Below are 27,628 nucleotides of genomic sequence, written 5' to 3'. Positions count from 1 at the left end.
TCACTGGGAGAACTCCTCAGCTTGAAGGTTGCTTCCAAAGCCTTTATGGTGTCCAAGCAGTGGTTCTGTGATAAGTTCACTGTCAAGACACCTGAGGGCGACGACATCTTGTTCCCTTGCTACTGCTGGATTGGCTGTGAAAAAGCACTCGTCTTGAGGCCTGCCAAAGGTATGGAAACTGACATTTTGGTTTTTAAATAGTTTTTGTGTCGTCATTAGGGCAGTAGGGTGAAGACCGGAAATGGTTGATAAAGAGAGAGACAGGGTAGTGTTGGGAAATGACACAGGCTAGATTTGACACCGGGTCCCCATGCGAAAGTGACTTGGCACAGAAGTTTGAAGTTGCGTTTGACCAGTCTCCAATGTGCAGCTAAACTACACATATAAGGCATTGACAATAATCACACACACACACACACTGCAAACGTACATACTGATACATGAATTTACATTCTTTCTCTGACACATTCATTCACAATAAACACACACACGCACACGCGCGCGCGCACACACACACACACACACACACACACACACACACACACACACACAGGGCTCTAAATTAACTTTTTCCACCACCAGCCAATTTGGCTAGTGGACATTTTTTCTTACCAGCCAAACAGAAGTTCAACTAGCCATTTTTTTTATCTCTCCAAAATAAACTATGCATTAGGCTAGTTATTTGTTTAAATTATGGTCATTTTGTTCAACTATTTCTACAACACAGATACACTATAGGCCTGCATAGGCTACTATATGCCTACATAATAAGCATATTATACTATATATTTTTTCATTATTTTATAACTTTATTTTTTACTTTCATTACTTAGGCCTAATCAATTTGATTAGTTTTTGTTCAATTCCTCTGGAAACAGCTGAATCACATCACACAAGCCACTCACATAACAGACCTTTAACATACAGTAACCAATCACACAGCCAAACACTTCAAAACCTCACATAGGCCTACGCACACCCTGAGGAAGGAGAAGAGATGAAAGGAAAAGGAGAGGAGAGAGGAGGAGCGCAACAAAATGACAAGAAGCCTAGTTTAACTAAAAGTAAATAATATCTCGGGAATCTTCGCTTCCTTTGTTACTTCCACAGCTTCGTCGTTGGCTGCTTTTTTCTTTTCCGATGGCGTGGGCTTTCCAACTTAGTTGCGCCAGGACTCTGAACATTTCAGAAGACAACTGAACTGACAGCTACGGTCACACTACTCTGACAGTCAGCTCTCCCCCTCTGCCCTTGTCGCTATTAACGTCACTATTATTACGGTTACAATTAGCCTACTACTAGCAGTCACCAACACACAGAACCTTGCTCTAAAGGGCCGTACACACACGTCGCTGCTAGTTACTCGCTCAGCGGATGAAGTCAATAGAATGTCTACGTGTTCCAGCGAGTCTCGCTGGTGAGTAGGCGAGGAGAGTACAAGCGATGCGATGTGGGCGGGTTCCGAGATAAGCTTATTTTATCTTCGAGCGACGCGAGTTAAGCGAGTAACCAATTGGAATGCAGAATACAGATTATTGACAGGTGACGTTGCCCCTGTGGTGTTCTGACCACCCAACTTCTGCACGCCATCACACTTTGGTTAAAAGTGTTGAGGAAAAGACATACAGTGTACACCATCAAAGGCTCATATGCATGGTTGTGCACAGCACACGATCAACGTTAAACAGCGTAGGCCTACATTTTGTTTCGTACGGACGTTATTGGCGCGGACAGCGGGAACCATGACAACCAGTAAACAAAATCACCCAGAGCGAGTGGCAAGTAGGCGAGTGAGCAAGTAGCGAGTAAATAGCAGCGACGTGTGTGTACGGCCCTTAACCCCCGCCACATTCTCATCACTCGCACTAAACATAGCCTAGGCTACAGAACAGAAGTAGCTCTGCGTTAGTCCTGTCATTGAAACGGTCAGGGCCTCGCTGCTTCAAAAATGCAGCCTGTTACAGCAAGGTTCATATAGTAATAATAGGCCTAGCAGTAGTGACGTTAAAAAAGGTTGTAGCGAAAGTGACGAGAGCTTAGGAGGAGAGCTGAGTGTCAGAATAGTGTGAGCGCAGTGTAGCTGACAGAAGGCTGGTCGTCTGAAATGTTTTCAATCCTGGCGCGTGCACTGCAACAGCATGGAGTTGCTGCTCGCTGCACTGGAAAGCCCACGGTGGGAGGCTACGTCATGACGCTAGTGTCCATGGGTAATGTAGGAAATCTCACCGTCTAACGTTCGTCAGAGCAGCGGTTTACCTTTCATAATTTACTGCACTCCGGCGCTACTAGCCAAATTGGCGGGTAGGTATTTTTTTCTACCAGCCAAAATTAATTTTCACCCGTGTTTGGCGTGTTGGCGTGTGTTAATTTAGAGCCCTGCACACACACACACACACACACACACACACACACACACACACACACGTGTGTGCAGTAAAAAATGCTAACATACTGATACAGACATATACAATAAATACACACAAACACACACACATGGCAGCAGAAGTATGAGGTAGGGTCGTATTCATACCATGTCAAGAAATTTGGATTCGATGATCAGTGGTTCTGTGATAAGATCACAGTCAAAAGGGAAGCCTGAAAGCAGCCACATTCTATTTCTCTGCTACCACGGGATTGACTGTGAAAAGGAGCTCTTCTTGAGCTCTTTGGTAGCCATTTGACGAGGGAAAGCATTTTTTTGACGAAGAGACATAGACGCTTTGACACCTTGCCCATCCTAACCGTCAGTGAAGTTATGCTAATCAGATGGGGCGCGTTTGAGTCGTGCGTCACTTTTTGAGGCCAATGTCAGACCCTTTTTGTCAAAAAATGTCTGTCAGGTCAAAAGCTGTAGAAACTGACAGTAGAAATGGTACTGATACAATCAACAAACAATGTTATGGACTCTAATGAATGGATGGAGTCGCTAGTGTTCAGGTTTTTTTGGAAGAATTTGCTTGATTTTAAAGAAATGTAACTCTGCAGTAACGCGTAATGATTGGAATGACTTACGTATGTGGCATTTTGCTCATTGTATCTGCTAGTGATGTTGGCTATGATTATATCCTCTTTTGAAAGTCGCTTTGGATATACAGTAAAGCATCTGCCAAATGCAATGTAATGTAATGTAATATAATGCTCATGTCGAATTCAGCTATACTGGGGTTTCAGGATCCTTACCCCAAACTCCACAAGATATTTATATTTAAGGAGAGGTTATGACTGTTTGCATGATGCAAATGTAGTTAAATGGCTGAAACCAGTACTTTCGACTACGCCACCCCTGGGGGTATGGGCTACCGAGGGAAAGTGAGTTTAAAGTTACAAACACTCCAGACTGATCACAGGTACACTGATTCCCAAAGTACCCGCACAAGGCAAATGTTTGTGCAAAAGAGACAGATACAGTGTTCTATATCTAATCGTGCAAATGTTTTGTTTATGTTTCAGTTGGTATACAAATATTTGGTAACACTTTCTATGAAGCCCATATTTATAACGCATTATTATTTATAACTTGTAAATTACAAGTTATAATGCACATCATAATTAATCATAGTGCAGTATGGCAGTTATAATGTATTATAAGCCCCTTCAGTGCCTGTAGTTTATAACCATTCACGAGCACTCAAAACACCTAAGATTTATAATGCATTATAAGCTAGATTTATAGTTCACGTAAAGGTAGGATGAATCACCGCACACTGCTTTCTTTGCTGGTAGTTTATTTGGTGATGGTGGCTTGGCGTCCGCGCCAATGTCTTATCCTGAGCGTATCGCTTGGTGCGTAATTCTTAGAGCAGTATAATGAAAAGGAAGAAAGGAGTCGCACACTGGAGCTGAATGTCAGTTTTATTTACTTTTATCGGCTTTGTTTAATACAGTTTTTGATTTTGCAGACAGGGGACAAACGTTTCGGGTCTAGCCCATCATCAGTGTTCCCAGTTTGAACTCCTTTCTTCCTTTTCATTAGTTTATTTGGTGAACAATGCATTTTGCTGTTGCTTCATCAGGTTCACTCTGACATTACGCATGTCACCCAAAGGTGATAAGGGTGATTTCCTGGACACATGACCTCACCCACTTTCAACCACTCCACCCATTTCAGTGCTAGACAACACCCAATGCTGGTTTAGGCTTGCATATTATCACATCCTACCATTTAAATTCCTATACAATTCTTATACATTTTACCAGATAAATATGCTTACACCCCTATATCTATATCCATATCCACATAGAGCTCATACAATGCATATCACTCCTCAGATACAGGTTCAGGCCATTTGTAAATAAAAACACATAATACCAAAGTGCAAAAGTGCCAATCCCAATGTGCAAAAATCCCAATGTGTATAATCAAGGTCCTGTCTCAAAAATATGAATGTCCATATTGCAGTAGACCTCTAATTCAGTCCGACATCTTATCCATATTTACATATGACGCATCCAACTCCTGAAGCAGGTTCATTAGTCAACAATAGTCCCAGAGGCAATCTTAATGTGGCATAGGCCAGTCCATTAAAAAAAACATTTACAATGTGCAATTCAGCAGTGCATGCATGCTACAAGAATACACTGGGGTCCTGTAATTCATTCAAACCATGGTGTTCTACTGTGTTCAGTTCGTGTATCCAGTAGGCTCTCTCCTAAAGTTGCTTAATTGGGTTGCCCCCTCGCGGTTTTTGTTGTATGTGTTCAATAAGTATGAATTTCAGGGAGGATGCTGACCCATGATTTGTTTTTTTCTTTATAGTGTCTATAGCTATAGCGTAATCCATGTTTCCATTCTGTATTGCCCCTTTGTGTTCAGCGATTCTCAGTTTTATATTGCGCTTTGTTTGGCCGATGTACATCAACCCACATGGGCATTTTAACATGTACACCACAAGTGTTGAGAGGCAATTGATGAATTCTTTTATAGGGTATTTCTGATCTTACCAGAGGGGGGATGACTGAATGTTTTTGTGTCAAATGTATGTGAACAATGAGCACATTTCCCACGTCTGTAATTTCCATGTATCCCTGCAGCCAAGTCTTTTTGGGGGTGTCCATATAGGTGGGGGTGTCCATATAGGTGGAACTGACCACCGTGCCTTTGATGTTTCTCCCTCTTTTGAAACAGAACCGAGGTGACAGTGATGACAGGCGATGTAGACTAGGGAAATTCCAAAACACAATCACCTGTGGCGACATGATGCCACGCAGCTGTGGCAGTGCTTGAAGGGGCGGGAGCACCACTACACATATTTACTCGGTTTATTTAATCAGATTAAAAATGTCCCTGTATAAATGTGGCTATTGATACAGTATCATGTTGATGTTGATTTCAGCTACACTGGACTTCCAGGACACTCATCCCAAACTCCAGAGTCACAGGGCCAACCAGCTGAGGGAGCTGAGGGAACTGTACAGGTGTGTGTGTGTGTGTGTGTGTGTGTGTGTGGTGTGTGTGTGTGTGTGTGTGTGTGTGTGTGTGTGTGTGTGTGTGTGTGTCTATGTGAATGAGAAATATGACAGAGATACATATACAGAGAGAGTCACTATTTCCCAATGTCAGGTGTTCTACTGTAGCCTTGGTAGTGCGTGAAACGCCTAGTGGTCGGATGCTTTGCAGATTGCATCAAAGACTATCCAATCATTACCGTGCGATCACACCATTGGCGTTGAACGCGTGGAAAGCGACGGAAGTAATTGACTTTGTATGGGAGAGCAGGCAGCAGAAGCATTAATGTAAAAGCTGCAAAAACGTTTCTAGAGCCAAGGGCACCAAAAGTTGAACTTCATTTAGAAATATGTAATGAGCTCGGTGTCAGCAGGCGTAAGCCAATGGAATGTTGACATTTTTCTAAACACGAGCTTCGGTTGGTCGAGATCCCTGGTCAAACTCTTCAGGTTGAATCGTTTGCCGCGTTCAACGCCCCCGACCTGTGCTTTCCAGGCAGGAGTCAGCAGTGCTGTAGCTCTTTCAACGCCGGTGGTGTGATCGCAAGGTTGGGCCAAAGAGGTTGGATTAATACAGAGAAATCAAAACACGCCCACCCAATGCAAAAAAGTGTGCTCAAGTTGGGTCTCCTAAAGGCCAATTTATACTTATTGTCGCTGACGGTTGCAGAGCCTGTGCAACCGTCTGTGCACGACCACGCCCCCCGCGCAGAGGCTCTGCAACCGTCGTCGCGCGCCTCAAAAAAATCCTGACTACGCGACAGACAGTTGCGAAGGTTGCAGAGAAAAGGCGCTGTGATTGGTCGTCTCGCTACTTCCTTGTTCTCGTGGCGGCACAGCTTTCCAGTAATTTACGAGAGCCAAACTGACAATATTCTGTGGAATACGAACGCTTTCTTTCTAGTCTGTGTAAATAAATGAAGCTACAATGACTGAATTAGTAAGTAACAAACAAACAATACATCAGTTTAGCACTCGCGGCACAATGCCTGCAGTCTGACTACTGTACTGTAGCCAAATGTAGCTAACGACATGAGACCTCGTGCGCAGATCTCTAACATCAACAGTGGTTAGCGACCATAAGCAACAGGCGCCGTTGCTGAACTATAATCTGCCCTTAAGGGGGCGTTGTTCCCTCCTTCTTCTACTACTTTTGAGGTGTTTGCACAAGAAGTGCGCTACCACCATCTACAGTGCTAAGGCGACTCCAATTATTCTCAACCTCAAGACTCCAAAGGTGTCCTATCCAAAGGTCTCCTAAAGGGGCTGTTCACCTGTCATGAAGTGGATACCGGAAAATAATTAGAATGACGTATCTCTGTCTATAAGATCTCTGGTTAGGCATTTCACGCACTACCAAGGCTAGAACACTTGATATTGGGAAATGGTAAGTGTGTAGATGGCATGTGCAGATAGCTTGCAGGTCCTGGCTATATAGTTAGAATATAGTATAGCAGCCTACATGTAATGGTGAATATATGAGAACGAAACCCCAGAGGTTGTATGCTTGTGCTCGTGTTTGTGTGTGTGTGTGTGTGTGTGTGTGTGTGTGTGTGTGTGTGTGTGCAGATGGCGCATATACGAGGAGGGAACGCCAGAAGTGGTCCACTACAAAACAGTCCAGGAGCTCCCTGCCGAACTACGCTTCTCCTTCACCAAGGAGACGGAATTCATCTATACCGCAGGGACACAGTAAGAAAGAACGAACACGCGCGCACGCACGCATGCACACAAATATCAAATTATAAAGAAATAAAACTAGCATTGTTTTTTTTTTTATTAATTCTTCTGTAGTGCTGTCTGTGCATTTATTTGGTGTTCATTGTGTGTGTGTGTGTGTGTGTGTGTGTGTGTGTGTGTGTGTGTGTGTGTGTGTGTGTGTGTGTGTGTGTGTGTTTATAGTGTGTGTGTGTTTATTGTGTGTGTGTGTGTGTGTGTGTGTGTGTGTGTGTGTGTGTGTTTGTGTGTAGGTTGGGTTTTCTGGGCTTGACCGGACTATCCATCTGTCCATTTTCGTGGACCTGCATTGATTACATGAGGAAAGTCATTGCCATTAAGAACAATACTATTGGTATGTTTTTTTTCATTAATCATGTTAGCAGAAACACTATTACTTTTTGCAACTACTTGCACACACACAAAAAAAATCTATGGCACCATTTCTCAGTGCTGTGCAGAGAACTTTGGAGGGGCGGGTGCTACAATTTTTAAATAGGGCACCCCTAGTAACAGCGAACGTAAAGAGAACGTTTGACTTTTGGTTCTCTAAAGGTTGGGGTTATTACCAAACCAAAATCTACCACTTAGAAACGTTCCCTTTGGTTACAGTAAAAACCAAGCAGACATTCGTTCCGGTTCGATTCTGGATACGTTTCGGATACGTCATTTTTGGTTCTGTTTTGGTTCTCACTGGGTTGCCAGGAAAGTTTAATTTAAGTTCCCAGAACGATATATGTGTGGTTCCCATTCCATTCCCTCGCCGTTCTCTCACCGTACCTTAATTGCTTTTCATGTTTGTTCCCTCATCGTTCCCATATGGTTCCCATAACCTTGATGGTTACATTATAGGTCTGGTCACGTCTGGTTCCCTAGACGTGCTCCTGATGTTCCCCCAACTTTGTTTATACTGTGTTGTTCAGAGCATAAGCAATGATGACTGTCCACCCGATTAAATCATATACGTCTACATATTAGTAACAGTATTTCCTCCAGATTTAATCATGTACACAATCTTTTTTTTTATTCCATTTCATTCATTTAACTCAACTTGGTTGGGTTGATCTAAGGTTTGGCTGTGCACACAACATCACACTAAAGATGTGGTGTGTGAAAGAAATAACTTGAGAACTTGTTACACCTTTGCCGGTAACAAGCAGGCCCCTCACAACCAATCTGTCCATCAGCGCCTGGCCAAACCTAATTACTTAGGGCTGGTATATCATGACTCAATTGCTTGCACCTGAAAAACTCCTAATCAATCTGGTCACATGGTACTCTTGAGCCTGTATATAAACCTGGACTGTCAGAGTGCTTTAGTTATTTGTCTGCCTGCCTGCCTGCTGGCTGGTCAGCATGGCACAGCATTGTTCAACTGCTTTGCAAGCAAGCTAATAGCGCTTTTGGCTTATGGCATTTGTTAGCTACATCTTGTGCCTTGCTTTGTGAGCTAGTCAGTAACAGCACATATTACATTGCTTGCTCCATTGTGCACTTGATGAAGATGGTATGGTTGTCTTTTAACTTCATTAAGGAAAACATTTGGTATTAATCCCCACTATATTTGTGTTCATACATGCTCAGCTGATACAGGTATTTCTCACATTGTGGTACAGTACGGTATAGACTGATTTAGAAAATATAGACATCATACATATTTTCAGCAACTTTAAACATTATTTGAAGAGAGCAGTGTGCCAAACTGATGCCAGGCGCAGGGTGTTTCAGTCATGGTGGAGGATGGGAGGTGCTTAAGTACCATGATCAGGGTACCTCAAATATGGTGAGAGATAGTGGGGCAGGACCAAAACACATTCACAATAATAAACAAGGTTGGGGGAACATCAGGAGCATGTCTAAGGAACCAAATATGCAACCAACAAGGTTAAGGGAACCATATGGGAACGGCAAGGGAACAAACATGACATGAACAGGAATAAAGTGACGGTGAGAGAACAATAAGGGAACGGAATAGGAACTACACATATAACATTCTAGGAACGAAAATTAAACTTTCCTGCCAACCAAGTGAGAACGGAAAAATAACCAAACATGACTCTCTGGGGACGTACCCAGAACTAAACTGGAACCAAGGGCTTGTGTTCCGGGAACCTTCGTATAACTAAAAATTGTTAGTAGGGATATATAGCAAAATAATTTAATTACACCCTTTAAGAACATAAAGGGGGTCATTAGATAATGCTTTAGTGTTCTCGCGTCCTTCTTGCGGCGTTTTGCATGCATAACCTGAATCACACTGTGCAGAAACTCGCCAGAAAACGTTTGTGGAATGGGAACTTTACAAATTTATTTAACATCATAAGATATGACGATCGAAATGCATGTAAGCCTCATTTTCTCAGCGCTCATTTTTGCCAGACAGGTAGAGACAAAAAAGAGGTGAATACAAATTCGGTTTTAGTAATCAATCGCTTACAGTGTTCAAATTGGCTCGGACAAACGTGACGACTATAAGCGGATTCCACTGTACAGGCAGAAGGCTGGTCGGTTCTCTGAGACAGAAGATCAGGAGGTCGAATGGGTCCGTGTTCAGAGGCAGGAGTCAGAGAAGTGTCGACAAGCATGTTTCCTTTGCGGGCTTTACAGATGATCTGACAAAGGAGAGCTGAAAGACAAGGCTTTAAATACTGGGAGAGGTTAGTGAGTGAGGCAGCGCAGCTGGCCAGGTAATTAGATCAGAGTAGGGCAGAGGCAGGTGGAGCTAGTTAGGCTGAGTAGAGAGACCGGTGAGCAGAGTGACAGATAATAGCAAGCAATTAAGGAGTGAAAGGGCTCATGACATTTACGTCTTGAAGAGTCCAAACAAGAATCCAAAACATGCAAGCAGAGATCTTATAGATGGATACGTCAATCTAGTTATTTTCCGGTATCCATGTGATGTCGGGTGAATGCCCCTTTAGGAGACTTTCGGTTAGGAAAGTCTTGAGGTTGAGAATAAATGGAGTCCCCTTAGCGCTATAGATGGCGGTAGTGCACTTCTTTTGCAAACACCTCAAAAGGAGGGGACAACGCCCCCTAAGGACACCCAACTTGAGCACACTCTTTTGCATTGGGTGGGCAGGGTTTGAATCCTCTTTATTAATCTACCCTCTTTGACGCAACCCAGAGCCATACAGAGGGGAGAGTTGCGCGATTGGAGGACCAGGAATTAAATTGCAGCCCTGCCTTTCAACGAGATCGAGGTCGTGCCTAAAGCGGCTGTCTTTCCATAGACTCAACATAGAACCCCCATATTAAAAGCCAAAAATAAGGACTAACGAACTATACAGCGGGGTAATCACCACAAATATGTAAACTATCATCTGTCTTGGTAATGATAATCACAACAGTTTTACCATCTGTGATGTTTATCTGAAGTTATTACTACGAACAGCAAGTCTTGTCATATTCCCTGCATTGCATCGCATCGCATTTGCTGTGTGCTACGCCCACTTCTAGGCACTAACATTCGCAACGCTTAAGCAGTTCTGAGACGCTAAACAGCTAATTTTGCTAATGCGGGAGTTGGCCCTAGGACACAGTGGAGATTGCCCGACTCTCCCCTCTGTATGACTCTGACGCAACCATTCAGTTTTGATAAAGTGGTCATCCCTCCCACAGCTCAGTTCTTTGGACCTCTGGCGTGATTGAAAAGATCTTCTGCAAATTGTACAGCTGAGAGCGTACTCCCATAGAGATTCTGAAGTGATTCGACTGAAAGAGGAAATTATGTTTTCTAAAAGAAGATTTTGAAAAAGCCCCATATAATGTTGACTATGCATGTGCTTTCGCAGACTACATCAAGGACAACTGGGACAAGGATGAGTTCTTTGGCTCCCAGTACTTGAATGGAGTCAACCCCATGCTGATCCAGCGTTGTTCCAAACTGCCAAAGAACTTCCCCGTCACCGAGGAGATGGTCAAGGATTCCATGGGAGGATGTACCTTGGAGCAGGAGATGATGGTATACATGGGTTCACAGTGTTTGTAAACACGATGTTATGAGGAGGGGCAAGACACTGGCAGCCAACCACTTGAGTTAATTTTTTGACCGACGGCGGTTTCCAACAATCAGAGGTTGAGTTGTGCGCAGTTAGTTTCGTGCAGTCAGGGGAAAAACAAAATTTAGAACCCATGTATAGAGCCATCATAGACACGAACACAACTGTATGCTACTGGACACCTTAATTTCCCTCAGAATTAATAAATTATATTTTACTCTACTCTACTCTACTACTCTACCCACTCATATCTCTCCCTACACCTCCATCCAAGGCTGAATGGTAAATGGAATAATCCATGGCTGAAGTGTACTTGAGCAAGGCACCTAACCCCACATTGCTCCAAGCACTGTAACCTACACCCTGCAAATAACTGTTAAGCACTTTGGATTAAACAGTTGATTTCAGATCTATCATTTAATCTATTCTATTCTCAATCCAGAGAGGAAACATATTCCTGGCTGACTACAAGATGCTGCACGGACTTGTGGGAAATGTAATCCACAAAAAGCAGCAGTATCTAACAGCTCCTCTGGTACTGCTGTACTCCAACCCGAATGGTAAACTGCTTCCCATCGCTATTCAGGTACAGACCCTTCTCTCATATAATTCAAAGACTCAAAGAGGTTATATACATACTAATTCAAAATAATGCTGAAATGAAATCAGTTGAGCTGAGATTTTTCACTATTATTGTTTGCCAACTGATAAGCTCACCAAGACCAAACAGGTCAAAACAGAATGGAAACGCTACTAAAAATAAATGTGGTAGATGCTGCAGCAAAGGTTGTTTTGCACAGTTGCTACTCCTAGGGAGTATTCCAAGAACCTGACTTAGTAGGAAACCAGGTTAAATTAACCTTTAGGGACTGGTAAATCATGTAATAGAAGAGCCTGGAGTCTTCATTTTCTTAGCTAAATGACACGTGTGGACTATCTATTAGGAGGTTTACCACTTCCTATAGGTTGACTTATCCAGGTTCATCACTTAGCCTTGTTCGTGGAATAGTACCCTAGTCTTAATGGGTTAAGTGTAAGCGAAATCCCACCTTGGAAAATCCCAATATCATTGTGACACACTCCATACCACGAAATTGGATTTGGTCTGGTATGTCCACCCACCAACCCCCGGGCTACAAGCCTGACACCATAACCACTTACCCATAACTGCAAATTGAAGCAGTACTATATATACTTATGGATATTTTGCCTTATTATATTTACAATTTCATTTTCATTTCCATTCATTCATCTGAAGTTGAATCAGGAGGCTGGGGCGGAAAACCCCATCTTTCTTCCCTCGGACTCCGATTGGGACTGGAAGCTGGCCAAGATCTTTGTGCGGAACGCAGAGTTTGGCGTGCATGAGGTCGATTATCACTTGTTGAGAACTCACCTGCTAGCAGAGGTGTTCACCGTGGCAACTCTGAGGAACTTGCCTCCCCCACATCCACTCTACAAGGTATTGGCTCAGTAAGGGCCTCTGCACACCGGCTCCGACAAAGTGCTCCGCAAAAGTTTGATTCCATTGTTTTCAATAGAACCCCGCACACTGGCACCGATGTCCTGACATTGTCGCCAGTGTGCAGGGTTCTATTGAGCGATTAGACACGAGTTCTATTTTGTCGGAGCCGCCCATTGACTATCCATGCTATGTTCGTGTGAAATTGGATTTTGGGGTCGGAATTATGTCGGAAGCCAAAGTGCTCCGCAGTGCTGTCGGAACCAATGTGCGGAGGCCCTAACACTTTGTATGTTGTATACAGGAGTGAGTTTAGGGTGTTCCACCATTAATTAGCTGGGCACCCCCTAGCTCAGCACCCTTTAAAAATATTGCATTGTATGAAAATCTTGGTAACACTGTATTTTAGTGTTACATCTATTAGCAGCACTAATACATACAATGTGCCTGTATAAGTAACTTGTAAAGCATTTTGTCTTCACACATTTTATGTTTGCCTGAAGTTTAAAGTTAAAAACAGAAATTACATACATACTACGACAAAATGTTGACGATGTGTGTATGTTTCCCCAGCTCCTGTTTCCTCACATCCGTTACACACTCCAGATCAACAGCATGGCACGCAGTCAGCTGATATCACCTAAGGGAGCCATTACCACGGTAACAATAACACATCACACACACACACACACACACACAGACACAAAGTGTTAGTGTGTGTTTGTGTGTAAGGTATTTGAGTGCTCTCCTAATATCTTTTATTTTACCCGAAAAAGGGCTGTTCAATTTCGTTGCAATGGTAACAATGACAAATGACAAAAAATATATCCTATATTGAGTAGTATGCAGGAATAGGAGGTCCATCCTTGATAGAGTTGATGAAGCGAGCCACAGCTACCCTGACCTACAGCTCCCTCTGCCTGCCTGACAACATCAAAGAGAGAGGCCTGGAGACGGTGCCCAACTACTACTACAGAGATGACGGACTCAAACTGTGGAACATCATCAACAAGTACTGTTACTTTGGGAGCTCAACCTTGTTATGTATGTGTGTGTGTGTGTGTCTGTGTCTGTGTCTGTGTCTGTGTGTGTGTCTGTGTGTGTGTGTTTTGCCATAACTGTTAAATTAAGTTGTTGAATGTTGATTGTGGTAAGATAATAATCACAGGTAAAAAATTAAATTACATTTATTATGTTGTCAGCATCTGTATTTTAATTTGTCGTCATTTATTACTACATTTTTTTGTTTTTATCTTTTATATCTTAGATATTTTACATCTTTCTGCTCACACCGTTATTTCTGCTATGCAGGTACGTGGAGGGGATTTTGACCCACTACTATCAGTGTGGTGCACATGTGCAAAAGGACGCAGAGCTATGTGAATGGATCAGGGAGATACACACCCATGGCTTCCTAGGAAATAAACATTCAGGTGAGATTACACAGTGGCGACAATTCAGGATCCTGTTTATGGGGGGGCACTCGCCATTCCGACATAGCACCATTCCGACATGACGCCATTGCGACATCCCGTCATTCCGACATTTTGGTATCACCATTCCGACAATTTAATGTCAACATTCCGACACTTGTGGGGAGCTGTCCGTGGTCATGGTGCGAGAGATCGCTCGTGCGTCGGCAGCAATCCACCCCCCCCCCCCCCCCTTTTTCTTAAATGTAAACAAAATAATGATCCCCAGCGCAGGATATTTTTTGGGAGAGAGACCGCTCGTGCATCTTAACACTTGACTGCGGTGAAAAGTGAAAAACTGCCGAAAATAAAAAGCACAAAAGTGACACTGACAATGTACAATGTACAGACACACATAATTGTCTTTAGAATAGAGCCTAAATCAAGTTCATTGGCTGAATAATGATCCCCATGATCGCAGGATATTGGGAGAGAGCGCAGGATTTTTAACATGTAAAAAAAATTAATGATCCCCATGAGCGCGATATTATTTATTAGGCCTATTTAAGCGTCTTAACACTTGACCGCGGTGAAAAGTGAAAAGCTGCCGAAAATAAAAAGCACAAAAGTGACACTTGTACAGTTCTTAGCAGCAGCAGCTATGTTTTAAACAATTTCTGAATACAGCTTAGGCCTACATCTCGCACACATTTATTCAACAACAACGCCATGTTCAAACAAACACACGCAACACTTTCACACTCCAAACATTCTGCTTGCATGCATTCAGCTCAGGTCATACAAACATCGAATTAAACAGCAACCCGCCCAACCGACACACTGATAAGCAGGCACATGTGCCCTATAAAGGAAATACCGAAACTGATTAGTAAAAACAAAGACGGGGGGACTCCACTATGAAAGGGGGAAATGGTGGAAACATCCAATTAAGTGCAGATAGGGGCGCGCATGCAGGTTACAGCAGCGGCGGTCGCAATGCGGAGAACCCAACTGATGCCTATAGTACTGAGGACATATCGGCGAATTTCCATACAAAGGCAATTAATTAATTAATCAGTTTGAGGATCATAATGTTGTGCCCACTGACGGTAGGCCTAACCAAAACCAAAAACACCTTGTTGCACCATGCGCAAATTGACAAGGCTAAAGAGTGATGTTCCAGTCGTCCAAACAGCCACCCAAAGTATGCCTATTCAAAAACAACCTTCACCATTTTTTACTATGCTGTAGCCACGTTAAGTAAAGGGTTTTTATTGCAACTCCTCAACTTTTGCGATTTATTGGAACTCGTGCATATGTGCATGAAGCCTATTAAACTTTCTGAACTGATGCCCGACATACAAAGCCACGACCTAGGTAGCCTAGGTTGTCCTATATGTTTTTGTAAGACACAAAATATTTCCTGAATCTCATTATAACTAAACGTAAAAAGGAAGGCCTACATATCAGAGCATGTCTTTGGCATTTCGCTTCAGGTCTTTAGTACATCCTTTCAGCTGCGTGTTTAAATCCTGGCTTGGCGTTGCATGCCCATGCCCAATTAATTCCCATGTCTGCGACAGAATAGGCCTATAAAGTCTCCGTTTTTTTCATGACGATCAATTTCCTTGTTCGTTCTTCAGCATGCCTGTAAGTGTCATATGCTGGCGGACAGCTGAGATCCACATCCAATGATATTAATGCCACGTTACTGTAAGCCTACAGAGAAGCGGAGAAGCGCTTTTAACAGTCAGCAAATACAATGTGGCTGTTACTGTGGGAATTAAGAGGCAATGATCGGCCTTTTAAATCAGTTTTTAATTTCTGGAATTGTCTAGGCAACACACCAAACTCAATTTTTAACAAAACGTTTCATCATGTTATTATTTCAATCAACCTGTTGCGCACCAAAACGCTCAGCTGGGTTCCCGTGAAAGGGACACATTGCGTTTCCATCTCGTTATCTCACCTCAACTAATCGCCTTGTGTTTGTGAAAATGAGCTGAGGTTAGATTCATCCCCCATTTTGCATATATCACGCCCATGTTGGGGTACGCGCTGTTTTTCGGAGTTAAGCGCGAGGGGTGTGGTAATATTTCAGGGGGGAGAATACGCGCAGGATCAAAGCGCGTAAAACCGACTTAAGTGGAGACGGGAGAATTCCGCCCGTCGTGCGTAATTCTCTCCAGGATGCGCTGGAAAATAAACATTTTCATGAATGTTATTTTCCTAGGCTTCGTCATTTTAAGGCATACGGTGTGTGTGGTGCCAGCGGTGTGTGTTGTGCATGTGTGCGAGCGAATGTCTAGCTCTGGCCGCTCCTCCCGGTGTAGGCCTAAATAAGCATAGCATACATAAGTTTACAAATAAACTTAACCAAAACAAAGACTTAAACATAAGCGGAAAGTGGCCAGACCACCTTTCACACGCGGACTGTCCCCCTTCCCTTTCATTTAAGGGGAGCTGTCCATGGAAAGAAACGGGTAGCCTATATCTCATACACATTTCTTTACCAACGCCAAGTTCAACCACTTTCACACTCCAAACATTCGGCTTGCATGCATTCAACTCAGGTCATAGCCTACAAACATCGAATTAAACAGCAACCCGCCCAACCGAGATTCAGATCTTTTTTTGCATCTCAACTCCCACGGTAACATAGCACTAGAACACCAGTAAATGCAATGTGTAGCCTCTGTATTTGCGATGCGCAGCTCTTTTGGCTTCATTGCTGGAGAACTGTAGGCTATAGGCTATGCCTACAATAGCCTAGGCTACATAATGTCAGCGACAAGGCATTGAATTGGGAAGTGGTGAATCGCAGCTGTTCGTCAGTAGCCTATAACAGCTGGGGGGGCGCACAGCGAACTGTCCACGCATGTGGTGCTGAAATCATTTGAAGTTCATCTATCAGCGAACCGAATTCCAGCGTTGTCCTGAATACAGCTTATGAGGCTTCATTTTGATTGACAGCATTCTGGGTGGTAAAATAACTTGAGGCAATTGTCACTTTTGTGCTTTTTATTTTCGGCAGCTTTTCACTTTTCACCTCGGTCAAGTGTTAAGACGCACGAGCGGTCTTTCTCCAAAAAAATATCCTGCGCTCGTGGGGATCATTATTTTTTTACATGTAGAAAAAAAAGGAGGGGGGGGGGTGGATTGCTGCCGACGCACGAGCGGTCTCTCTCCCAAAAAATATCCTGCGCTCCTGGGAATCATTATTCAGCCAATGAACTTGAATTAGGTTCTATTTTAAAGACAATTATGTGTGTCTGTACGTTAAGCACCATAGGGAAGCCGCTGTTTATCGGTGTAGGCAATTGTCACAAAAACAAATAGCATCAGTTTTACACTAACAAATGAAATATCGGCTACACAACGAGCCATCACCCCTTATCATCAGTAGCCTAAATTACTGAGTGGGTGCGATCATTCTGGCTTGACTTGCGTGTCTTTTTCTCGGCTTTTGCAGCTGGTGCAGCCCTATTATTCCATGGTGAGCTGTCCACGCGTGTGGTACTGAAATCGCGTGTCGGAATGCTGGTATGTTGAAAAAAAAAAAACATACCACCATTCCGACAAAAGAAAAATTGAAATTCGGAATGAGGGGACGTTTCATTTCTGAAGACAATATCAGCATTCCGACAATTGAACGTCAATGTCGGAATGACGGTATGTCGGAATGGCAGCATGTAACCCTGTTTATGAAGTATCATTGCTAAACAGTTAGCAACTTAGTAGGTTGACGATGGGAAATTGCATAGCAAACAAGTAAATTTCTAACAGAGTTAGCAACAACGTTCTCAGTTTCTTTCTTTTCTTTCTTTCTTTGTTTTGCAAAAACGTGATTTAGAAGTTTAATATTCATAGGATAGGGTATCAGCTATTGAACGGAACGAAAGCGCCCCCTGATTGCCTGCAGGGAAACCTTTATGCCTTTATATACCATTATGCCAGTTCCCAAAATAGAGAAAAAAGTTTTTTGGGACATGTTAGTACATGCTATATTCGGCTCATTATTTTAACTAGAAATGCATTCTCACAGAAAATGCTGGAAGCGGGCTTGCCTTTTGGGGCAGAGATGAAACAAAGTACTATTGAGAAAACAAAGCTGAAATAAATCTTGGAAAAACTCCATCCACCCAGTCAGAAGTTATGGGCCAAACAATTCAGCCATCTTGGATTCAGCCATCTTGAAAGTGTTGTAGCTCTGCGTTTTGGGGATATACTAAATGACATACATGGTATTTTAAGTTGGCTAAGGAACACTGCATATGATATAATTTTGAAAATCAACATGGCTTCGAGCGGGATTCGAACTCACAACCTCCATATCTGTAATCCAACCCCTTTGCCATTGATATTAAATGACATACAATACATGATATTTGAAGTTGGCTAAGGAACACTGCATATGATATCATTTTGAAAATCAACATGGCTTCGACTGGGGTTCGAACCTCCAACCCCCATATCCCTAATTCAGCACATTTGCCATTCATACTAAATGACATACATGGCATTTTAAGTTGGCCAAGGAACACTGCATATGATATAATTTTGAAAGTCAACATGGCTTTGACTGGGATTCGAACCCCCAACCTCCATATCTGTAATCCAGCACATTTGCCATGCATACTAAATGACATGCATGGCATTTTAACTTGGCCAAGGAACACTGCATATGATGTAATTTTGAAAATCAACATGGCTTTGACTGGGTTTCGAACCCCCAACCTCAATATCTGTAATTCAGCACATTTGCCATACATACTAAATGATATACATGGCATTTTAAGTCGGCCAAGGAACGCTGCATATGATATAATTTAGAAAATCAACATGGCTTTGTGTGGGTTTCGAACCCTCAACCTCCATATCTCTGATGCAGCAGCATGCATTACCACTAAGCCAAGCAGCTAATTATCATGCATAGTCCAGCAAGACTATATTACATTGCATTGCAGAGCTGAACAATAGGCTTCTAGAATGCTTGCTCGCACCTGCTCGTTAAGAATGGAATCTTGAGACAGTGACAGTTGAAATGGAATCCTTCACTGGCTGCACCTGTTGTGATTGACTGAAAGACAGTTAGTATTGAGCCTTTAACAGGGGAGAAAATGAGAATGAGTTTTTTTGTCTTTACAACATCGTTGTAAAAAAACTAAAAGGAGTTGGCACGTGTCCTTTTCACAGATCGGAGTCATGCTTGTGATCTCTCTAACAGTCTTTGAATGAAGTTTATAGGTCAAAGGGTTCAGGCACAAATGGACCTCCGTGTGGGACATGCGCTGATCTCTTGAAAAATGCACTTTTCAAAAGACTGGGATTCTCCATAGACCTAGGCCTGTTTTTTTAAAAAACCTGCCATTTAAAAAGTATTGGGAGTTGGGAGATGAAACTTTGACAATTTGGAGACATCCCATAGAGCTCGCTAACAACGCGTCAACTAAACTTCTAGGTGAAAGTGTTGATGTTTTATGACCGAAAAAGCCTCCTACACTCTAATCTTTAGAGTGGCGGAATTTTGGTTCATGGAGGTTCCACCACTGTTTTCAATGGGGACCCAGGCTTTAACAAAATCGCCAAAAACGGGAAAACGACAAGAGACACGGAGAAGCCTATAACGATACGCAATCTCCAAGCCGAGCCGGTCGTTTTAGTGTTTGAACGGTGTCTCTATCTCGAAAGGCCTAGGAGGAGATCCATTTTCTATTTTTACTGCTGCCCTGCACAAGACCAAGCTATAATAATAATAATAAAACAGGACTTAGAGATTACTATAAACGGGCCTTGCTCTGCAAGGGCCATGCTCTGCATGGTCCTTGCTCCGCAAGCCCGCTTAATTATTATACTCAATGTGACTACTTCATAGACAATTGACAGTATATTTGATTGACATTTTAAGGAACCTGGCACACAGGGCACATAAGAGCCCAGGCTGTCACCACCCAGTGGCTTCACTCAATTCAATTTCTCTTCAGCCAGTAGGTATGGGAGGAAATGTATGATCTGAAAATCAAGAAGTACAATCGGGCGGCCAGTCAGCGAACAGTAGCTAGCGACCAAATGTCATGAATGAATGAATGAGTCATAAATTAATGAAAAGGCATGGGGAGGCAACTAGGGAGAGATTATGGCACTGTGCGTGTCTCTGTATGTGTGCACATGTACTGTGTACTTGTCCTGTTGTCACAGAAATGTCCATCCATTCTCCTCCCTAGGAATCCCGTCATCTTTCCAAACCCTGGCAGAGCTTGTCAAGTTTGTCACCATGGTGATCTTCACTGCATCAGGCCAACACGCTGCTGTCAACAATGGACAGGTAGGTTGCTATGGCGATTAGCAAGGCAAGACCATTTATGCGAAGCTTATTCCAAACTTGTTCCATACACACTCACTGGCAGCTCGTTGTGTGCTTTATAAAGAATTTTAAATAATTAAATAATTTAAGTTAACAAAACATGTTCAACTAGAAATGCATTCAGAGAGTACAGACCTCCGCCAAGGAAGCTATTTAATAGAACATTGTTGATGTTACGCCCTCATTTTTTTCAAGTATTTCTTCCTTGTTTTTGTGGAATTAGAAACCGGAATGTTAGAATGCGCCCTATCCCGCAATGGTGTAGAACTTTTTCAAAAATTCCTGGATCCGCATTGTGATCCGGATAACCACCAAAATTGAATGACTTGTTAGGGGCCAAGCAGCGAAGCTGGTGAAGGCCCCTTAAATGTTTGTACCTTTTCTTATTTATAGAAACATACATAAGACAATGCTGAAAATTGGCACACAGATTCTAGTCTCTCCACTAAATTGATTAACCGTCTACAATACATTCAAAACTCAGCAGCTAGATTACTTACACACACCAGACCCTGGTATCACATTACCCCTATCCTCTATCAATTACACTGGCTTCCTATCCATTCACGTATCCATTTCAAAATTCTCCTCCTCGTATACAAGGCCCAGCACAACCTTGCACCCTCCTACATCACAAGTCTCCTCACCCCATACAATCCCACCCGCACACTACGCTCCACTGACTCAGTCCTCCTTACAGTTCCCTCCACACACCTGCGCACCATGGGCGACAGGGCATTTAGTGTTGTTGGCCCCAAACTTTGGAATTCTCTTCCACTGTCACTTCGTCAATGCTCTACACTATCTACTTTCAAATCTAAATCAGTCTATTTTTTATTTTACATATTATTTTTCCCCCTCATTTCTATTTTATTTTCAAATGCATTCTACTTCTTTTTTCTTATTTTAAAACCATTTATTTTTATTGTAAGTTACTTTTATTTCTATTTTATTCTTGCATTTTAATTACTCTCCTATTGTTAATTCACTGAAGCTTTGTTATACTTTCTCTACTGTTATGTATTTGTTTTGATTGTAAAGTGTCCTTGGGTATTTTGAAAGGCGCTCAAAAATAAAATGTATTATTTTATTATTTATTATTATTAGTAGTCTCACGGCCCTTACCCACACAGAGTAATCCCGCTCCGCTCTCATTGACTTTGAATGGGGGCGATATCGCGCTTGACAGCGCGGAGGTGAAGCGATATCGCAGCGGGACGCGATTTGATATAGACGAGTTCTCTATATCATGCAAATTTGATGGTCCAATAACCAATCAGATGGGCGTATGGGTAGCAAGGGCGGGAGTTACAAAAAATGTTGAAAAACATGGCGGCGATTTCTGTGATTTCCAACATCACGTTTTTGCTTAATATAAAGACCCTAAATGCTTATAAATGTCACGACTACCACGGATTGATGTAAAAATGCACCACGAACTTATGTAACACAAAAAGGTTACTCCACATTGCCATTTGATCACTCGATGTTTTGAGCTAACTGGGTAAGCTAACGTTAGCATTTTACTAGAACCAGGCAGCTACAAGCTTATATTAGACTACTTCTGTACTTCTATAATGATATAACATGGCTTAGATGTTATCTAGGACCAAAACACAATCGTATTTAAGCCATGTACACACTGTGTTGTGATATTGAGTGAGTAATGTGTGCAAACGACCGTTCGCCGTTTGTTATCTCGCTCGGTCTACCCGGTGTCAGCTGCGAGACAGCCCGCGCCGCGAGGCTCGAAAGTCGGGTGAGCAGCGTAGTTAGCCCCGGGGAGAATCTAATGGGAGTATCCGTGACCACACCCCCAGCGCGATATTGCGCGTCGCGGATCCCGCCTGGCAGTTTCCCCAGTCGGTACTGGGCGTCAGCATTACCCACAAAAATGTATAGGTCCCTACCCCCAAACCGCAAGTGCCACCATCAGGCCGAAGTTGCAGGGACATTTCTGCTTGTAACTTTTGCATCGTATCGTATGTTCAATTTTCAAAAACTATCCTAGGGCTGAGACGAATCCAAAGTAATTTTCCGTCAGATAGTTTTCCCGTCATTTTGAATTTTGTGAAAATCAGTAAAAAATACTTCTCCCTCAATTTTTGACCAACTTTTCTGAAAACTGGTATAGCATCTCTGGACTAAGCCTTACACAAGTTATCAATATATCTAGAATATCATTTATCGTTTGGCCGTGAGAGCCAATCAAAATTGTCCTATAAGTTGCCAAACAGGAAGTGAGGTCATATCTTCTCTGTCAGTCTCTGTCAGAATCTTTTGTAAATTTACAAATGTATTGCCGTCTATCCCTTGCTGCGTCACAAAAAAATGCATCCAACAGGTGTAAGTCTTAGCTACATTTTTGCCTGTAACCTTGAGGGTACTGCCACAGCGACGAGTCCTGTAACTTTATTTCTGAGAGTGTAGTAACCTCCATCCCTCCCCCCTTTCACCAGTATGAGTATGGTGGATGGATGCCAAACTACCCTACTACCCTCAGGAAGCCCCCTCCCACAGTCAAGGGCCAGACCACTGAGTGCGTCTTCTTCGAGACCCTACCTGATATCGGCACAACTGTCAACGGCGTTGGTGTCCTGAGGCTGCTGAGCAAGGAATCAACAGACCGAGTAAGTTCTCATAATACTTCGCATATTATTTATCTATTTATTTCTTTTTTTAATTATTATCAATTTGTTTTATTTCATTTTATTTTTTTATTGTATTTTTTTAATTATTCTTTTTTTTTGGGGGGGGGGGGGGGGGGGGGGTTGGGGGGGCTAGGCCATGGTTGAGACTTTACTATTCGACAGAATGGTACGAGTGGGCCACAACTGGTCTAACAGTACGGCGCCTTAGCTGTTTGAGCCATGGCCAAGGTCAATACGTTACATGTTATTCATAATGCATATGTTACATTACTGTGCAATATTATTGTTATAATTATTGTTGTTGTTTTTATGATAGTATTTGTTTTGGGGCAGTTTAGTTTTCATTTAGACAGAAAAGACCTTACCGGTATATGGATGGGATTTCAGCTACCCCTTTCGCTACTTTTGAGATTACAACCATCTTCCTAACCCTTCTGCTGCCATACACATCAACCTGCTGATCTTTAACACTTCTCACAACATATAGGATATTAACCAAATTTGTGTTTCTTTTGTATTTTTATATACTTTTTTTAGGGATATTCTATTTAAATTTCAGATTCTACAGTATTTTTACCTACCTATTCATATCTCGAATCCTTCTCCACAGCACCCTCTGGGATATTTACCAGAAGATCTGTTTCACGAAGACGTCCCTCTCCGGGTCATTGCGGACTTCCAGAGCGATCTGAAGGAGCTATCCGAGCTCATCGAGAAGAGGAACAAGCCACTGGTGCTTCCCTACACCTATCTGGATCCCAAGAACGTGGACAACAGTGTGGCCATCTGAAGCGTAGCCTCGCGAGCCATCCTACGTACTTCCGCCAAAGGATTGGCTCCACTACTGTAGTCTGGCCGTGCTTCTCTGTGGAGTGCCTGGAGCAATACTCATGAACGGTCATCCGGGTACTTTGCTCTTAAATTTGCGTTACGCCCCTTTATGGGTGAAAACAAACCGAATGTCTCATTGACTATGCTACATTGGCTAGCCTAAATGAATACATTCCATGCTTCAGCCACGGCTGTTTGGCTATATTATTTGAACAACCGGCAACGTAACACGTTTTCGGCATGTTGCGCGTGAACAACGCTAGTCTACAGGTCCGTATCTTTCGTTTATTAATCCCCAACATCACCAATTGACTTGCATGTGTTGTTTTCCCCCACAAATGGGCGTAACGCACATGGAAAACGTCACGCCGTTCATGAGTATAGAATTTTGATCGCAACGCCCCCCCAGAAAACAGCTAATAATAGAATACGCCCCCCACGTTGTCGAGAAAGGGGGAGGACGCTCCTGACAATGACGTACACATCTGCGCCAGAGCCATTGGTCTGCGCTATGTTGTTGTTGAGTAACTGCCAGCGATTGGGTGAGAGGTGTCCAATAATTTCAAACCATAACTGAATGCAAGCTTCCTGCTTCCTACAATTGCTTCAGAGCAAACAAATGCCAGACCATAAATACGAAATGAAATGGTAGTATTATGGGATGGTCAGGACCAGGCTATCTGAAGCGTGCATTGCATTGCATTTTGTCATGAGTTTTGTGAAACTTCCTTTTTTATATTGTTTCCTCCGCTAAGGAGGTAATGTTTTCGGTCGTGTTGGTTTGTCTATCTGTCTGTTTGTCTGTCTGTCTGTTTAGGTGGTGGGCCCAGTCTCATATCTTGTCAGTTCGTTGGTGTTAACGAGTGGCAACTTTATTTTTGCTTATATAACCCCCTGACAACCCATTAATCAATATTTTGGCTGTTGCCATCCTCAAAACTTGCACATTGATTTATAAAAATGACAACAAAAAACTAGCCGACCGAGTGACGTCACGTCAATGAAAAATCAACGAGGCAGAATACAGCTAGCGCGTGCATGCTACCCGGAAACGTCAGATTTCATGGCAAAAAGTTACAAGTTGGAGGGTAAGTGGGCTCACTTGTTGAGTACATGCAAAAACAAATATTTTTCTCAAACTTTCAGAAGTGCTCTTTTTTGCTGTTAGTGTTCGACTGTCTGACCATCATTGGGCAACGAGAGATAAATGTCAAAAAGAAGACAGGTCTGTTCCCTCAAAGCATTGAATAGAGCAATGAGGTGACGGGGGTATATCAATTCGCCAAAAAACTATGTGTCAGTAAAGAAATGCAAGCTGTGTTATTTTGTCCAGTAACAGGAAAATGGTCAGGAATGAAATGCCTACGTTGTTTCAATGATTAGGCGAATTATCTGCCTATGAAAAAAGCCCGATATGCGGATAAATATTCCCTTTTCAACTTTGAGGGGCAGAGACTTCCCATTGACTGTGCATTATATGACGTCACCCCCAGTCTTTTTTATTTTCTTTATTTTGTAATATCAACGTGCAACTTTTCAGCGTGGCAACAGCCAGAATATTGCTTTACATATAGTCAGGAGGTCATATTAGAAAAATCAAGTTGCCACTCGAGAGTGAGAACGAAACTCGTTTTCTAAAGGAGCTACGAAATCTAGCCCACCGTCTGGTTTGTTTATCAGCACGATAACTCAAAAACGAATTAAAATATTTGGACTAAACTTTGTGGAGTTGTTGGTAATGACCCAAGGAACAAGTGATTAAATTCTGGTGGTGATCCGGATCACGAACTGGAACCAGGACATTTTTAAAGATTCTGTCAGCAGGCTACTGTAACTCAAAAATTAATCAACGGATTTAGACGAAACTTTGTGGAGTTGTTGGTAATGACCCAAGGAACGAGTGAAAGAGTGGTGATCCGGATCACGAACCAGAACCAGGACCTTTTTAAAGATTCTTCATCATTGCTGGCCTATAAATCTAGACGCCCTTAGTGACCGCAAATTGAATTCCGGGCCAGGGAAAAACATTCCAGTTTCTAACTCTACAAAGGAGGCAGAAAGAGAGGGTGTAATATAGTCAATGTTCTATTAAGCAGCTTCCTTGGCGGAGGTCTGCGCTCTGAGTGCTTCTAGTTCAACATCACATTAAGGGCCGTACACACACGTCGCTGCTAGTTACTCGCTCAGCGAATGAACTCAATAGAATGTCAATGTGTCCCAGCGAGACTCGCAGGCGAGTAGGCGAGTACTGTACAAGCGATGCGATGTGGGCGGATTCCGAGTTGAAAATATTTTATCTTCGAGCGAGGCGAGTAAGCGAGTAACCAATAGGAATGCAGAGTTCGGTACTTCTCGGCTGTCCATTGGCAGTTAAAGCCGCGGGAACTTTCAGCGAACGTTCCATGAAAGAGTGGCGAGTAGGGGAGCAAGCGAGAAGCTAGCTTTGTGTGTGTACGCCGCTTAAGTCTCACAGAATAAACAGAGCCAGTATAAACAAAGTATAAGCAGGTATAAGGCATGTTGTGCATTTGGGTGGTTTTTGTTTTGTTTTTTTAAAGAACCTTATTTGGCATCTGCAGTTACTGTTCTGTTTTTCCTGTGCACCATGTATCTGCAAGTGTTTTATGCTATGAGTATGTCCTTGATTGTAATGTAAGTTACTTTTGATAAAAGCATCTGCCAAATGTAATGTAATACAGCCTAAGAGAGTAGAGTAGAGTAGAGTAGAGTAGAGTAACTTAATTGATCCTTGGACGTGTTGAGTTGCTTACATAAATACGAAATTCCGAATTGAAAGAATTTCAATTCAAAGCAATGCCATAATACGAACACTAGGAGGTGGTGTCCTATGTACTTTCAATGGGTGGTGTAGATTAAATTCAAAGAAATTCAAGGTAATGACACCACCTTGTGTTCGTATTATGGCATTACTTTGAATTGAAATTCATTCAATTCGGAATTTCGTACAAGCCTGATGCCCACATGGACATTTCAAGACACATATAACAGTCAGGAAGGGAAAATAAAAACTACAGGGAAAAAAATAGAAAATGCAATTGTGCAAAAACACATGTTCTGAGTCGAAGTAGAAAAGAGATTAAGATGACCAAGAATGAGTGTTGACCAATAAATCTATGATATAGTATTGCGATGTACAGTTGTATTGTGATGTAGAGTAGGGAGAACTAAGGCATAAATAGTATTCAGCAAAGAACATCAATCCGAGTAAGGTGCATGAAGACAAAAGGTTAAGTGATCATAAAGCAGCACTGAGCATGATAGGGGTGAGGATTTCTCAATCGTCATCTTTTTGTGATAAACCGAAAAACTATGTCCAGTGGTCATGAGAGTTCCGCAGTGCTGTGATTATCAAAGATAGAGCATTGTAACAGTCCCTGGTAGTGAAAAATGTTCCATCCTTGAAAAAATGGAGCATACAGCTCTTGGGCTAGGGGTGGGCGATATGAAGATATTAATTGTCAATCGTGATATCGACTACAAGATCGTCTCGAATCTGCCAAAGAAGAAATCGTATAGATCGTCTTACAGTGAAGATGTTAACTATCAGTATCAAAGTGATATTTACCTGTGTTGTTGTCTTCATGCTTATTCTTTACATTATTGTATTCTAGTTGTGCACTTTATGAGAGTGTCATCAGTGTGTTAACATTTTATCAATTGCAAATTACAAATTGCAAGCATGTCAAAACTGATTTTTGATGTTTTTATTTTTTGGGTGGAAGATC

The 27,628-nt window shown here is 42.5% G+C and overlaps 1 protein-coding gene across 1 annotated transcript; it reads left to right on the top strand.

Annotated features, from left to right (window-relative positions):
* On the top strand, window positions 1–27,628 carry LOC134449364 (polyunsaturated fatty acid lipoxygenase ALOX15B-like). Its single transcript, XM_063199259.1, has 13 exons — window positions 1–169; window positions 5,334–5,415; window positions 7,015–7,137; window positions 7,416–7,516; window positions 10,956–11,125; window positions 11,605–11,748; window positions 12,421–12,624; window positions 13,198–13,284; window positions 13,467–13,636; window positions 13,936–14,057; window positions 20,261–20,361; window positions 22,860–23,030; window positions 23,662–27,628. Exons 1-13 carry the CDS (start codon window positions 46–48, stop codon window positions 23,839–23,841), a joined length of 1,779 nt encoding a protein of 592 aa, XP_063055329.1. The 5' UTR covers window positions 1–45; the 3' UTR covers window positions 23,842–27,628.

This window comes from Engraulis encrasicolus, chromosome 1, assembly GCF_034702125.1.
Source record: "Engraulis encrasicolus isolate BLACKSEA-1 chromosome 1, IST_EnEncr_1.0, whole genome shotgun sequence".
Taxonomy (NCBI): domain Eukaryota; kingdom Metazoa; phylum Chordata; class Actinopteri; order Clupeiformes; family Engraulidae; genus Engraulis; species Engraulis encrasicolus.
Note: the sequence above shows the minus strand (reverse complement) of the source record. Positions and strands in the feature narration are given on the sequence as shown.